Source organism: Denticeps clupeoides, chromosome 4, assembly GCF_900700375.1.
Source record: "Denticeps clupeoides chromosome 4, fDenClu1.1, whole genome shotgun sequence".
Classification (NCBI taxonomy): Eukaryota; Metazoa; Chordata; class Actinopteri; order Clupeiformes; family Denticipitidae; genus Denticeps; species Denticeps clupeoides.
In genome coordinates this window covers 11,046,552-11,061,488 of record NC_041710.1, presented here as the reverse complement: position 1 = coordinate 11,061,488, position 14,937 = coordinate 11,046,552, and the positions used below count along the sequence as shown (strand labels likewise).

Below are 14,937 nucleotides of genomic sequence, written 5' to 3'. Positions count from 1 at the left end.
CATAATGGTATTCAAGATGCCTCCTGACCTATTGTAATAAAAAGTTGCAACTGTGACAACCACAATGATAGGAACTTGTGCATGTGCAAACAGACTTAAATACAGAAAAATATTTTATTAAAAATAGACATTAGAGATTTTTATACAAGCACAGAAAATAGATGAAAAACAGCTTTTGTCTGAAGCTAAATTCTAGTTCATACATGAAACACTTTAATATTACAGGTACACACAGCAAACCCAAAAAAGTTAAATCAAATATATATCTTTTGTTTTATACAAATACATATTTTTGGAGCTCTAAAAGAGCTATTAATGATCCGATGTGCATTCAGTGTCCTACAGACAGGCTACATACACACTCTGTGATCTTACACACTTGGCTCACGCCACCATGGTTACAGATGTGTTGAACTCACTTAACATGCTGCGGGGTTCTAACTGGGGTCCTTGCTCTGTGAACAGCAGCCCGGTTCCTGATTCCATGGTGGTACGAACCCACATCACCTGAGCTGGGTCAGACCATGCAGCAGCATGCATGGCCCCACTAGGATGCTACTGGACTGCAAACTTAGTTTTGGCAAAACTTGGACTAAATGCTGGTCAAGGGGCTAATTACAACTGTTCTGTTAATAACAGTGTACAACAGCGCTGTGAGTGTTGTCAAATCTTCTTTCGAAAATGGACCCTCTAGTTGTGTTAATCAGATCTGCCCACAAATGACTTCCTGCATGACAGAGTGACAGAAACCAACCTGAGTGGCCTGCTACAGGCAATGGGTCATTTTTCAGTCATACACACACACACACACACACACACACACACACACAACACCCACCCATACACCCGCAACTATGTCTGAAAGTGCTTCCAGTAGCCAATTAAATGCTCCACTGAGAGAGATCCAGAATACATTCATTGAACAATAATAAAAATAAAAATAAAAACTTTACAGCAGTGTTCATCTCATCTTGGATTAGTTCACCACGATGGAGTGAAAAACAAGGACACACAGCACCCAAAAAACGAACACCAGCACTACTGTTTGTGTGTGTGTGTGTGTGTGTGTGTGTGTGTGTGTGTGGTAAGCAGGAACAGCGTATTTAATTCACACATACACTTAAAAAGCAGAGCAACAAGTACGGTCAGCGCGATGAAGAAAAAAATAGTTTTAAAGAAGTTTCCAAATGATAGAAAACATGCAGTGAAATTAGATATAGGTTGTTAGTTTTTTCCTTTTTTTATACATACAGCAAAGCATTCTGTAAACAACACTTTTTCTCACAGAGAGTGTGTGTGCCATTCAGCAGTCTTAACAACCTATGTGTGTGGGTGTTAAGGTAAAATACCGGTGTGTTAGGGCTGCATACCATGTGTAATGGTCACATTGACAAAGGGTATGATTTAAGAAAATAATTTACATTAACTAGCGTTGTTTAGGACATTTAAACATAATGGATTATCAAAACTACAGAGGGTCTTAAACGGTCTAATCAGCTCAATCCATGTTTTATTCATGGATTCGATAAGACCAAATGCTGCCATATACAGTTATATTTTCACAGTTAAAAAAAATCTACATTTCTTATGGCAAGAATATTTGGTAAAATTGTATTATTTCGGTACTGAGTTTAAATGTCAAGTTTGGTTATTAACAGGTTTTCTCAATATACATTTAGGCCACAATATCAAACTGCCTAACCTGGCAACACTGAGCCAGATGACCTTTTTGTAATAATAATAAAAAACATTTAAAAACATTTTTTCAGAATATCTGATCTGGAAAGCATTTGTTTCCATTTTTTTCCCCAAACCACCAAAAGTAACGCAATATGACACCCCCATACTGTGCAGCCCTTCTGTGAGTGTTTCTAATGGATATTTGAATGTGTGTGTGTGGGTTTTGATTGTGAGTGAGTATTTCTGACAGTTTCTGAATGAGAGTGTTTTGTGAGAGTGTGAGAGACAGAAAGTCAGTCCTTGAGTGTGTGTGTATGTGTGTGTATGTTTGAACTGGGGAATGGATTTCATTTTGGGCTTTTTGTGTGATTACTGTCTTTGAGAGTCTGCGTGTCTGTTACTCTGCTTTGTGACAGTAGATGTCTTTAAGGGCCTTCAGCTCCTCGATCAGGGTCTTGTTCTGGTTCTCAAGGACGGCCACACGGTTCTCCAGACACTTCACATACTCCTTCTTCTTACGCCTGCACTCACGAGCAGCCTCTCTGCACAAACACACAGACAGTTGTTTTTGACAAATTGCCTCTGAAACGTGGGAAAACACATGGCACATGGCACAAACATGCGAAAAAAACAGATACATAAACCAGAGGTTGTAATGGTAAAGATTATCTCTCCTGTTTCACTCAGAACCTGCAGGCTTGTACACATGCACTTCTACAAAGTGAGAATGCACATGCCTGCAATTATTGATTCACCTTTTTGTTTTATACTGCAGCACAACATAGTTGGTACTGGAACTTATTATCAGTTCGATGTTGTGCATTTATTGCAGTTTCTGTGCAAGCGAGTTTTAGATCAAAAGGCTCATCGTCCCTTAATGTTCAGCATGATTCTGACCAGTGTTACCAGCATCATTATCCATTTTTGATGGCAAAAGAGACTAAAGAACAAATTATATTTCAATCACTATAACTGAACTGCGAAACAATACAAATAAATGAGCCAATGAACAGTTTGATTGCATTTGAATAAATTAAGACTTTTTAACTGAACTACCCTTTCGCTAACAGCATGAACTATGACTTTTTTAGGTCTGTGTGCATGAATATCTGTTGAAGTTACGGTCATGTGTTACACATTTCACTTGTTTGTGCGTGTGTGAGGTCAGTGTAAAGGGTGAGTGTGTGGCGTGCTACCTGTTCTTCATCAGGCGGACCTCTCTTTTACGCGTGGCCTCCTCAGTCTGCTGCTGAGGGCTGTGCATGGCCCCCGGTGATGCTGCCATGACTACGGCTTGAGGCAGGCCAGAGGGGGAGCGGATCTGATATGCAGGCATGTCACCTGTAGCAGCTACACACACACACACACACACACACACACACACACAAAACACTGTAAGAAAATGTTGAACAGCCATCACGTGATGCAAACTGAAAACGCATCAAGTCAGGGTCTTTACATCTTTGCTATGAACCTGTGTGTAAGGTTACATCACACGTTCCTAAAATAGCCTTAACACACATTCTCAGTTTACAGGGACTGTTGCAGCTAATTACTTCTGGCCAGACCCCGCAGTCAAACTTCAGCACACCAATCAGCAGCAGCACCGCACACAAAACCGGCTGATCGCCACACACGCAACCGGCGACAAAACAAACCAATCACTGGTGTCACACGTGGTGGAGCGCCACATACCGAGGGGAACAAGCTGAGCTTTAATTGGTTTATGTAATAAGCCCAGCCTGTTAACAGTCACGTACCAGGGGAGGGCATTGATTAGGGACGTGTGTGTCTCTGTGACGTGTGGGCTTTGAAAGCAAGGCTGCCATTGTCATAGCAACAGCACAGATTACAGTAACATGCTAATGATGTCAAGTAGGCCAGGAGAGGGCTTTGTATGAACTAAAGAATACCCCCCCCACACACACACACACACGTTTGAAAGGACCAGGATAAATATTGTTATAAATGAACATAATTTCACATTTTTTAAACCCCACTCAAAAGCATCCCGTTTATGTTTTATATCCAATGTACTTACTGTGTAATGTATGTATGTAACATGTATTTATCATGTGTAACAACTTCTGTGTAAGACCTTTTGAGGGCTAAACTTTTTTTCCTAAAATGTAGGGGTGCCAAAATATCAATACTATGCTTTCATATTTATGGCTGAACATGGATTTAAAACATATATGCAAACACACACACACACACGGTTTCCCCTACTAGATGTTTTTGTGTGTTGAAATGAAAACGTAACTCGAGTCACATTCAAGGAAATAGCTAATGACACACACACAGTCTCAATATCACACCAAAACCTTTAAATGGTTTGAGTTCAAAAGGAAAAATGCTTAATCACATTAAACACACAGACAGCACATGTTATGACTGGATATGTATTCCTTAACAGATATTTGTGAAACAGAAAGCACCCTGTGGTACTGTTTATCAATTCAATTCAATACAGAGCGCAGCTTGTTTTCATAAGCAAATAATCAACCATAACCGTTTCTGTGAGCCCTCCTCAGCAATATCTCTTCTAAATGCTAATATAAATGTAAGCAACCCTTCCATGCCCACAAGCCCTGCTTTATTCACATTAACTATCATTTATGTAACTATCAATGTGTATGGGAAATTACATATAATTAACTATTAAAATGTATTACTCTGGCCCCAGACAAGTTGTCTGCACCTAAGATTTGGAAAGGTCATGTGCACCAGCACAGCCAGTGTAAAATAGTCAGTTTGGAGCCTTCTGTAAATAAATGCGAACAAATACACATTATAGTGTAGATTATATGAAGTAAGGTGTTGCATCACCGCGTCTGTGCAAAACCCAGGCCTGAATGACCTAGCCGGCCTGATCCTTGAATATAAAAGCCATACCATCATTACAAAGACCGAGTCAGTGCCGGAGATTTTTGACAACAGAGATCATTAGCATATTTTCCAAATTACCACAGATGGGAGGTAGTAAAACTGCACAGGCATGAAAGAATTAGCTGAAATGTGTCAAGGATTGAAACACAACCCTCACAACTCAACATAAAGGCTCTAATGGCATTCATTATGGGATTCACATAAAAACAAGGGAACAGGCAAATGAAAGCAAACATGTACATTTGGGTCTGTAGAAAATGTCCTCACAAAGATATTAAATGAATTCACTTGGGAAAATTTAGGATAGACATTAAAGAGGTTTGGATTACTGGTTTAGAGCTTGGAAGAAATTTAGAGTGTTAAAGAGAGGCAGTTGCACATTTATGCACATTTTATGGCTAGATGTTAACCTTGGTCTTCACAAGGACTCTGAAAAAAAAAGGTGTGGGTGCGTGTGTGTGTGTGTCTGACCCATTGACTATAGCCAATAATCAGTTTATCGAGGGTTAACATGAGTCAGTATGAGCTGGTGACTCACCAAGGCAAACAAACACAACCCACCTTCAGTGAACGGAGTACAACAAAGTAGAAAAACATGGAGAAAAACCGGTTCTCCCTCCACAACAGAACGTTCCGCGCTTTCATGCATAACAGTCAGATTCTTGAGGTAAATATATATCTCACAATATTTTGACAATGATAACTTTGTGCGAATCAGATGGCCACATTTTGCTTTTTTACACACAATGACATTTATCCATAGATCGCTCAATAAATTGTACAATAATAAATACATAGAAACAATAATTTAATAAGTAAGCACATTTGGTTCTATGTAATAAAGTGTTTATTATGACATTCCTGTCTATGTTTCATTTCTACATATTAAATTATTATTAGAAATATTATTGACTTAAAACCTAAAATCTGTATGTAGTGTGGAAGGGTTCATATTTTTCTACTCATCATTACCGATTATTTGTCATTATTGTTCTTGTGCTCCCCTCAGTTCTACTACATGACAGTAGATGACTAAGCTAGCAGCAGTGTGTGTGTGTGTGTGTGTGTGTGTGTGTGTATCAGACAGCATGACTGTACACTGACGTCACTGTTTGCGTCTCCGTCTCTCTCTGCCTCTCATTTCTCTGCCTGCTCCAGTTTCCAGGAAATGAGCTGACGTCAGTGACTCGGCTCCTCCCTCTCACAGCTACCCCCCTCCCCTCACACACACACACACACACACACACACACACACACACACACACACACACACACACACGCTCGGCACTCTGCGTTCATGCATTCCAAACAGCGGACATGAACACACAAACACACACACTCTACTTCCAGTCAGTTATGACACTGCTGTATTTATCTGAGTTGTTTTAATAAATGTCTAGGTGTGTTTGTGTGTGTGTGTGTGTGCATCAGAATATTCTTTACTTCTGTCATTTTTCCCAGCCACACAAACCACATCAACCAGCGTGTGAGAGAAAAGTCATACATTTCACTGCCAGTCATGCCTTTTTAGGAATATAAAAAACAGAGAATTATCTCACTTAGGCTCCATTCACCCAGCAGAAAACAGACAAACAACCTCAAACTGCAAGCTGGTATATCATGCTGACACATTTCACATACTTCCCAGATAAGATCTCTCTCACGAACACAAGAATACAGACACATACCTGACTCCGTCTCCTCCCCGGTCACTGCCATTACCACCCCGTAACAATCCAGTGGTGCCTCTGTTTACCCCTCTTTTCAAACTGGCTACCCCGCTCCTCTAACTCGGCCGCTTCTGCCTCTACTGCACACACTTTCTCTCCCGCCCTCTCTCTCTCTCACACACACACAGCTCCTCTTTCTGCTGGACTGTTCCTCCTCGCTCACTCAACTGGCCGGCAACAAAGGCCCAGATTACAGTTAAGGGTGCTGACATCACTATGACATCACTGCCCACCTCACTGCAGAGTGGCCCGCCCCTGTGGGGTGGATGTGTGTCTGTGGATGTTTGTGTGCTTTAACCTAACCAAGTTGCATTCTGCATAAACCTGTTGAACACAAAGAAAAGAGAAGAGAAGAGGAAAGAAAAGAAAAGAAAGAGCAGAGAAAGGTGCTGAAAAGAAGGAAGTTCAGGGAATGAGAAAGAGGGAGAGAGGGGGAGGGAGAGAGAGAGAGAGAGAGAGAGAGGAGAGTAGAGGGAGGGGCAGGTCTGAAGTATTTTTAGCTGTGATGACGCAAAAAGCAGCTACAGAACAGGAGGATATCACTCACACTCTCTCACAAGCACACACACTGTTCTGCAACACACACAAACATTCAGTCACAATACACGTACACTCAACGTCACATAAAGCACAAAAGCTCACACAACAGAGTCATCTCTTTAACGCACTTCCTACACTCACTTCCATTAGGCATGTCTGTATGCTCGTATAAAAACACGAATGCTAAATATTTGCATGTATGTTCAGGGGTGGAGTTAAGATTGCGTGTCTGTGTGTGTGACACACATTTCCTGCCTGCATTAAGTAGCAGACTTTTAAAAAAATCTGGCTACACCATGTGGATACATAAACTTCACAACAACACGGCAACTGAACTGAGACACACACGCACACAAAGTATCTGTCTTATTAAACGTCTACAGGTTGAAACACCACAAAGCAGACAGAGAAACCTTCTGACGCAGGAAATAACGCATGTAGTTCAGCCCAGGGCACATTACCATGGCAAACTACAAAAAACACGGCTATGCTTAACTGTATTGCACAGGTTTGAGTCGACTATAAGCACACAGAACAACAGGAAACTGAAAGGACGACTTGATTATATTCTGCAAGAAAACGTCACTTCATTCAATCTCACTTTCTCTCAAAAAGAATTTGCTCCCGAAGTTTCCGTGCATATTGTAGTGCACTTGAAATGTATACAAGGGCCAATGCATGATACAGCATTGAATTAAGGGTTTTCTTACAAATGTTTTTGGGTTCAGACATAAATAACAATAAAGAACCTTGATTCCAGCCTTAAATCCATTCTACACTGATATATATATGAGAACGTTTCAGGATGTCTGTACGCTCAATATGTTTTCATATGCTATGTTCTGCTCACCTGGACCTTCATCAGTTCTCATGACCACTGCTGCAATAATTAACTTTGATCCTAAAAAGCATTATTTGCTCCATGTTTAAATGACTTTCAAGTGAGTCATTACTGCATAACTCGTCTTGGGTGAATGAAAAGCACATTACAACTGTTCATCTTAAAGAATGTTTGAATTCTAGATAAATGAAGAATGGAGTGAGAGACAGAAGTCTTACCCTGGACGACAACAGGACCACCCGGGAGGAGGAACTGCTGCGTGGGGTCTCCAGACTGGGGTGCGTACTGCAGGATGGTGGCACCGGGCTGAGGGGCTCCAGAGGAAGGGAGAGTCAGAGAGTGGATCCCACTCAAATTGTCTCCTACTGAGCCTGCAAGTTGGATCGCTCCCGACTGACTGATGGTGACTAGACAATTAGATTCACACAAAAATTAGCTAGTTAATTCTTTTCATATTTATTACTTTTATCCAAAACCACAGAAACACAGAAGACACTTAAATCTTTACATCTGTGAGAAGAGTCATGGTGGTGAGATGAAAGACTGTGGAGGAAGTGAGGCAAAAAGAAGAAAGAAGGGAGGAAGGAAGAGGTTGAGGAAAAAACAAAGAATTATTGTTGTTATGAAATCCGAGTTTCCTGTGAGAGGCTGTAGGATCTCTGGGAGTGGGGTTTAACGGTCTAAGAGAATAATGTAAGGACATAAAGATGGGCAATGAGGTTAAAGGGTTAGAGGTCTACTATAGCTCTAACCTACTGTCAATCATGTTAGAGGTAGAGGTTATTAACAGGTATTCCGTGAATGGAAAAGCAAACTGAAAAGAAAGTGAAGTGATTGTCATTGTAATACACAGCACATGGTGACACAACGTAACATGTCCCCTGCTTTTAACCTATCACCCTTGGTGAGCAGTGGGCAGCCATGATGTTTCTCAATGATGGAGTAACACCAGACAGAAAGCTTTCATCAAACCCACATTGCTTACAACATTCCACCTTAGGCCATTAACAAAAAATTCAGGCTAATTAAGGTTGGGTTGGTACCCAACATTTTTGGCATGTGATACCCAGTTCCACTGGTAAAATGAATAGCTTCCAGTTTGATTTACAAGCGTAACAGCAAGCAAACATGCATCCTCAAGAAGCATGAAGAACAAGAAATAAAAAAGCGGACGGCACTCGTTCATTTCTCATAGAGACTTGATACCGCTGTTTACTTGGATTACTTTCATCTGCATTGTCCCTGTATTTCTCTCTCTCTGATTATCCCTCATTGACGGTTTGATTACTGAATACCCAACTCTCGCTTGTGCCTTTACCGCACTCTTGGAACGTTCCGCTGGCCTGATAAAACTTCTAGACCTTGAGCCCTGTCTGCCTCGGGCAATCGCAGCCGCTTCAGATCTACGCTGCGAGCCTTCACACACAACGCCGACAGTTCAAGTTCCATGTCTGTGAATCCGCCCCACGACTACGAGCCTTACAATTAATGTTAAGTAAATACTGGTCTCTAATGAGCGCAACCTGCATGCATGGTTCAGGGTGAATAAACGGTCTGAACATTACTGGTCTGTATGCATTGAATTTGACTGGTTGATTAATGAGCCGTGAAGCTGAGTGACCGATAAGAGTGACTCACTGTATTGTCCAGAGCTTGTCTGATAGATGGACGGTTGGACCGTCACCTCAGCAACGCTGGATGTTGAAGCCTCTTCGTCTTTCTCCTCTGCCTCAATTTTTGGCACTGCGGGGGTATCTGATGACAGCTCATTGAAGATTTTTCTGCATTTGAGAAATGTTTTGTTTACTGAGACTTGCCCTACACTGGCGATAAATGACTTTTTTTTTAGGTGTGTGATTTGCTTAAGTGTTATGAGATTAGTTCTGTTGTGCAACAGGCTATTCTGCTCTGTGAACTGTTGAGGAGTGTGTTACCTGTACGAAAGCCGCCGTGAGAGAATCTCTCTCCTTTTCTGGGAGTCAGACAATGACTCGGAGTCTCCATCTGCTAACGCCTGCTTGCATACACACACAATTAGGCATTATTTTTGCATGCGTGATGCTGTACAGTATTATTGGCAGGAATCCTACATACAACATCCCAGCAGCAGGCTACGCCACACGAGTATGTTTACATATCTGCATAGATATAAATGTATTACTGTGTGTGTAGGTTCATGCACTAATAAGATCACTGCAGGGAGAAGAGACTTTTCTTTAAGCCTATTAGTGTATCCCACACATACAAACCCATATGCTCTTCTATGGCGTGCCTGCATAAATTGACTGGCCTCAGTTTTAATCCAGTCTGTGACCAATGGACTGAATAACAGACATGTTCAGAGGTGGTCTGTCTGTTCCTATAGACCTCACCATGCAGAGTAGTGTGCATCACACATGGAGTGTATGTATATGTACCTGTGGGGACTGTATGACAGATGCCGGCTGGGCTTGGATCACACCCACTGCTACCATGCCCGCGTCGACTGAGCCGCTAACCACCTACTCAGGGTTAAAGAGGTTGAAAGAGAGGGGCAGAATGGAATGTTTTTAGGTTAACTTTTTCAAAGAACACGAAACATCACCTTCTTTCTCTGGCAACCTAATGAAAACCTAATGTTTTAAATTCAAAAGGCAGTTATTAATAATGTCATCGTCTCCCCCCGGCTGCTCCTGGGACAGGCACCAAGAAACATGCCTTTTAACATGTGTTTTACTGTGGCATAAAATAATTGTACCACTGTTCTTATATGACTGCAAATGGAAAGAAAATGCAAAGAAACCCACGAGCATGTTACAAGAAAGTAAACAAAATGCAAATCCAACAAGCCGACCCATTCAATCTACCACTTGCTTTTATCTAACGTCCGCAGTTTCTGCTTGGTCTCCATGGTGATAACGCTTGCTTACACGCAGGGAGCTTGCAGAATGCTAATGCAGAAGATAACATCTAAACCAGCACCTATGCAAAACACGCAACCCACCTCACTGACATTATCAAAGCCGTAAGCTCAGCCAGACCCCTGCACCGTGCGGCAACCTGGAAGCGTGGCCCGAACTCGACACACCAATGAGTTAGAGCAAAATACGGCATTACAGTCTGACTGCTTTCACCGTCAGCACTTTTGCCGGAAGCCAGATTTTGAGGAACTGGTCAGAGTGGAAAGAAGTATCATTTAACTGTGTGACAGTACTTACTGCATGAGAACATCAATGGCTGAAGTTGGACGGAGTTGCGACAACAATAAGTTGTTTTGTTAAAGAGATAACAAAAATATTAAAGCATTTTTAACATCCGCTGGGCCAAAACATCATGGATCAATGTTTAAAACATGTAGTGGTGTAATGTTAGTGGTGTAGTGGGAATCATGGGAGTGATATTTATCAGCCAGTCAGTTGTGGAGCGGACGTTGTTAGTCGAATGTGATGAGCTGCCTAATTGCCAGTTCTGAACCGGTCTGTTTGGAGCTGAACGGAGCTGAAGGGACAAGAAACAATATTTCTATTGCTAGTCAGCATCTGACATTTTAAAGTGAAGAGATGTCAGAAAAAGAAAGAAACACACTCCAAATAGATATAAATATTAAACGATTGGCATATAGAGCTTGTGTGCACACCGTGGTCAAGTTTAACTTCTTGCACAATGCATTTGCGCAACCAATAAAAACAAAGCATTGAAGTGGGGTTTGAATTCTAGATGAGGAAGAGGTAGATTATAGCAGATGATTATAGCAATTTAATTAATATTCTACTTCAAGGAAGGTGGAGAAAAATGTCAGATGCTGGGCCAGGAGTGCTGATTTACAAGGACAGAGAAGAGAAGGGTGGAGGACCTTCGGCCAACCATAAAGTTCCTCACATTATTGAATGCTCTTGAACGTTAAATATTTGATTAAGCAATGGTTTATAACGGTGTGTCCTTACAGCAAAATGAGGCCTTAGTTACATTACTTTCATATAGTAATTGAACCCAGCCACTGGGAATGCGTGTGTTTCTTGTTGACTGTCACAAGCCCAGGTAAATGTGGAGGGTTGTGTCAGGAACCCTCGTTTGGCACATCTCGTGCATCCCCTGTGGCGACCTCTGACGGGAGCAGCCGAAAGGGAGAAGACAGCTTTTATGCAATTGAAATAGTTACACTATTAGGGTAACTAATAGTTATTGTAGCAAATAACATTTCCAAATTAACCTTACCAGCATTTGTACTGGCACATTCACCGGTGCACTTTTATTACAAGACCATCACATTTGTGTGGAAAGGTCCACCCACACCTTCTTAAATAAATTACTAAATTATGGCATACATAAAGTGCTTCAAATATTTTAATCACATGGCACACCATGACAAGGAAATCAATTGAATAATATTTAAAGTAATATATACTGTTCTATATTTATCAAATGTTGTTTATGTTACTTATATTGTTTCTGATTGACTAGGATATGTGTACAGGCGGCCAACCTAACCTTCTAGTTATCCTTAGCTAGGTTAAGAGTTGAGCTTTTGAGACAGTCTTATCAATGACCTTAATTCGATTATATGTGGAGGGTTGTGACACTAATTTGAGCAAAGGTGTTCAGGTCCAAATTCTAAAATGTGGGATGGGATGTGGGATTTTAAGTATCCTGCACATTTTTATTCATTATCATGCTACTTTGTAACACGTCCTTTAGGATAAAATTCAAGAATGTTATGGATAATATTTTAAGGACAGGGGATCCTAGGCTTTGGGGATAAAGGTTAAGGGTTACATTTCAGACCTTCATTTAGCGCTGGGAAATATATTTCTGAACATCTCTTTTTTTCAGTAGTGAACAGTAAATGCTAATCAAACCAGTTAATTAGATAAAGTATCATTTTAAGTAACACTGGCAAAAGATATCCTTGCTTGTGTGAAATGCACAATAAGATTTAAGGTTAAAGGTCAGGGCTGTACCTGTGTAAGGCCTGCAGTGGGCGAGTTGGAGTTGCTCTGGATTTGACTCGATTCTCCGTCTGTCAGCGAATCACTGGCGCTTCCCTCCTGCTGCGTGGCAACCACCGTTTCCATGGTCATGGGCCTGAGGAGACTGCAGGGAGCATACGTGTGAACTCAGGCTGACTCACACTGACACAAACACTTGTGTCCCACTTGACCTTTAACCTTCACTAGCACCCACTGACGTTAGTATCGGCCTGTTTTTGTCTTAAAGGAAGTGAAGCACATACACAATACATACACTTGGTTATCAAATACCCAGAATGCAACAGCACTCCAAAACAGACATAACATAAATAATGTTTACGAATCTGATTTCTTTATTTAATCTTTATTGTGTGGTACAGACATTGAGGGTCAAATAAATACAAGACAGAGTTTAAACACACTGACATGACTACATACACTGTAAGGCTAATGATTGTTTTAATAAGTAATGAAATACATTAACAAGTAACAAGTAAATACCTAAAATGAGGTTCAAACAAACATATATTCTATTGTCATTCATTGAGTCCAATATAATCAGTCAGGATTTTTTGAAATTCAAAAGTAAGGAATTCCAGCTGTTTTCAAGCAGAAAAACCAATCCCTGATCACCCTTAAGCCCTGATGGTGGATGGTAGCAAAGTAAATGTAATACGTCATGGTACTTAAACAGCTTTTTATCTCTGCTTTGCAAATGTCTTTCCATTGACTTCGTACTTATTAGCAGATAAAATGATAAGCGCACATTCTTGACTGCGCAGTGCCACCTGGGATACAGAAATGTGTATAGAAATGTGAATTTATACCAACACCAGTTCAATAGCACCAGGTTATGCTCGTGGGTGCAGTACAGTAGAGGAAAACACATTTGTGAGCCTGCGTTACATAAAATAAATACATAAAACTGAAAAATCAGCTGTTCTAAGATCTTTCAAAGCAACTAATGCAATCTCATGTTATTCTATTTAAAGATTGGTCTTTCCACCTACAATGAGATGCAAACGTGACATTAGAGCCACTTTTCCTCCAAAATGCACACAGTATGTTTCGGGGCAAATATTTTGTCACTCTGTTCAGATGAAAGTGGGTGAGTTTTTATTGTGCCTTTATTTCAACTCAGGTACGTGGTTTGTGAACTTCCGCCCACTTCAAATGCTGAACATCAGCAAACTCTCCCCTGCGCTCGGCGCGAAAACAAGGTCGCGGTCCGCCGTTCAGGGCGGAGCCGCGGGGACTTCCTCCAGCGGGCGTGCGTGGCGTGCGTGCGTGCGTGCGTGCGAGCGAGCGAGCGTGGCGCCGGGGTCCGACCCGGTCGGCCGGTGCGCGGTTTAATGATCAACCTGCGGGCCGAGCGCCCCGCGTCGGCGCGGCCGCCGGTTCCCCGCCGCGCCGACCGCCGGCGTCACCCGGAGCGGAGCTCCGCGGCCGCGCCGTTACGTAACGTGACAGGTCCGGGCGCGTCCACGCAGCCCGCGACACGGAGACGAGTGTGTTCGCTCCACGATCACGCTGGCGTTTTAACCCGCGAACGCCACTTTACGAAACGGCGTTACACCGACTTTTACACTTCCACTTCGGAACGGTGCAAAACTTCTTCTTTTTTTTTTTTTTTTCCCAGACGGCCATTTCCACAAACTTTTAAAAGTGCGGCGCTTTTATTCTGCTGTTGGGTTGAGTTTTGCCGCGCGTCTGGACGTTTTTTTTCCTCCACCGTGAACATGGCGCGTCCTCCGCGTCTCCCCGGCCGCGCCGCCCGCCTCGCTCGGCTCAACCCCCGAAATGCCTGCAATAACTTACCGAGCTTTTACGTAGGGCGCCTCGTCACTAATTACGGCAGGAGCGGGTGGCCAGGCTCGGCGCTCACGTAGTCCCCACGTCAGCTCCGACGACGCGGCTGAAAAATGTCGACCAGCGGGCGGAAAGAAAACTACAGCGGGGCGGAGCCGAGCGGACGCGGCCGACGCGGGCCGAGGGGACCCCGGCGGCGGGCTCCGGGGGTGCTTCTCTAGACCCCGCGACCGGTCCGACAGCTTTACAAAACTGTCTTCTCTACAAAACTACCAACAGCTTGTAACGTGGGTCTCTTTTCTATTTTTTTTTTTTTTTTTTTTTTTTTTTTTTTACTTCCGTGTTTCGTAACGTCGCCATCTAGCGTCATGACGTGGACACCAAAGAACCCGCGCATTAATTGTCAATTATATTAAAATATAGACCCTTTATATAAAATATATTTGTCACAAATGTCATCCTAAAGGGTTATATGTACTGAACGGTGGTAGTAGCCTAGTGG

General features: G+C 42.2%; 1 protein-coding gene across 3 annotated transcripts; it reads right to left on the bottom strand.

Annotated features, from left to right (window-relative positions):
- Positions 1 to 2,003: 2,003 nt before the first annotated feature.
- Positions 2,004 to 14,685, bottom strand: crema (cAMP responsive element modulator a). 3 transcript variants are annotated; one of them, XM_028978580.1, is made up of 8 exons: positions 14,445 to 14,685; positions 12,618 to 12,750; positions 10,098 to 10,181; positions 9,615 to 9,697; positions 9,319 to 9,461; positions 7,899 to 8,087; positions 2,877 to 3,030; positions 2,004 to 2,222 (listed from the first exon to the last, which is right to left on the bottom strand). In XM_028978580.1, exons 2-8 carry the CDS (start codon positions 12,735 to 12,737, stop codon positions 2,078 to 2,080), a joined length of 918 nt encoding a protein of 305 aa, XP_028834413.1. In that variant the 5' UTR covers positions 12,738 to 12,750; positions 14,445 to 14,685; the 3' UTR covers positions 2,004 to 2,077. The 3 variants fall into 3 exon arrangements, with proteins under 3 accessions (XP_028834413.1, XP_028834414.1, XP_028834415.1); XM_028978581.1 differs by having other exon boundaries at positions 9,615 to 9,694; positions 14,445 to 14,684; XM_028978582.1 differs by lacking the exons at positions 7,899 to 8,087; positions 9,319 to 9,461; positions 9,615 to 9,697; ... (1 more) ...; positions 12,618 to 12,750; positions 14,445 to 14,685 and adding an exon at positions 6,258 to 6,496.
- Positions 14,686 to 14,937: the final 252 nt, after the last annotated feature.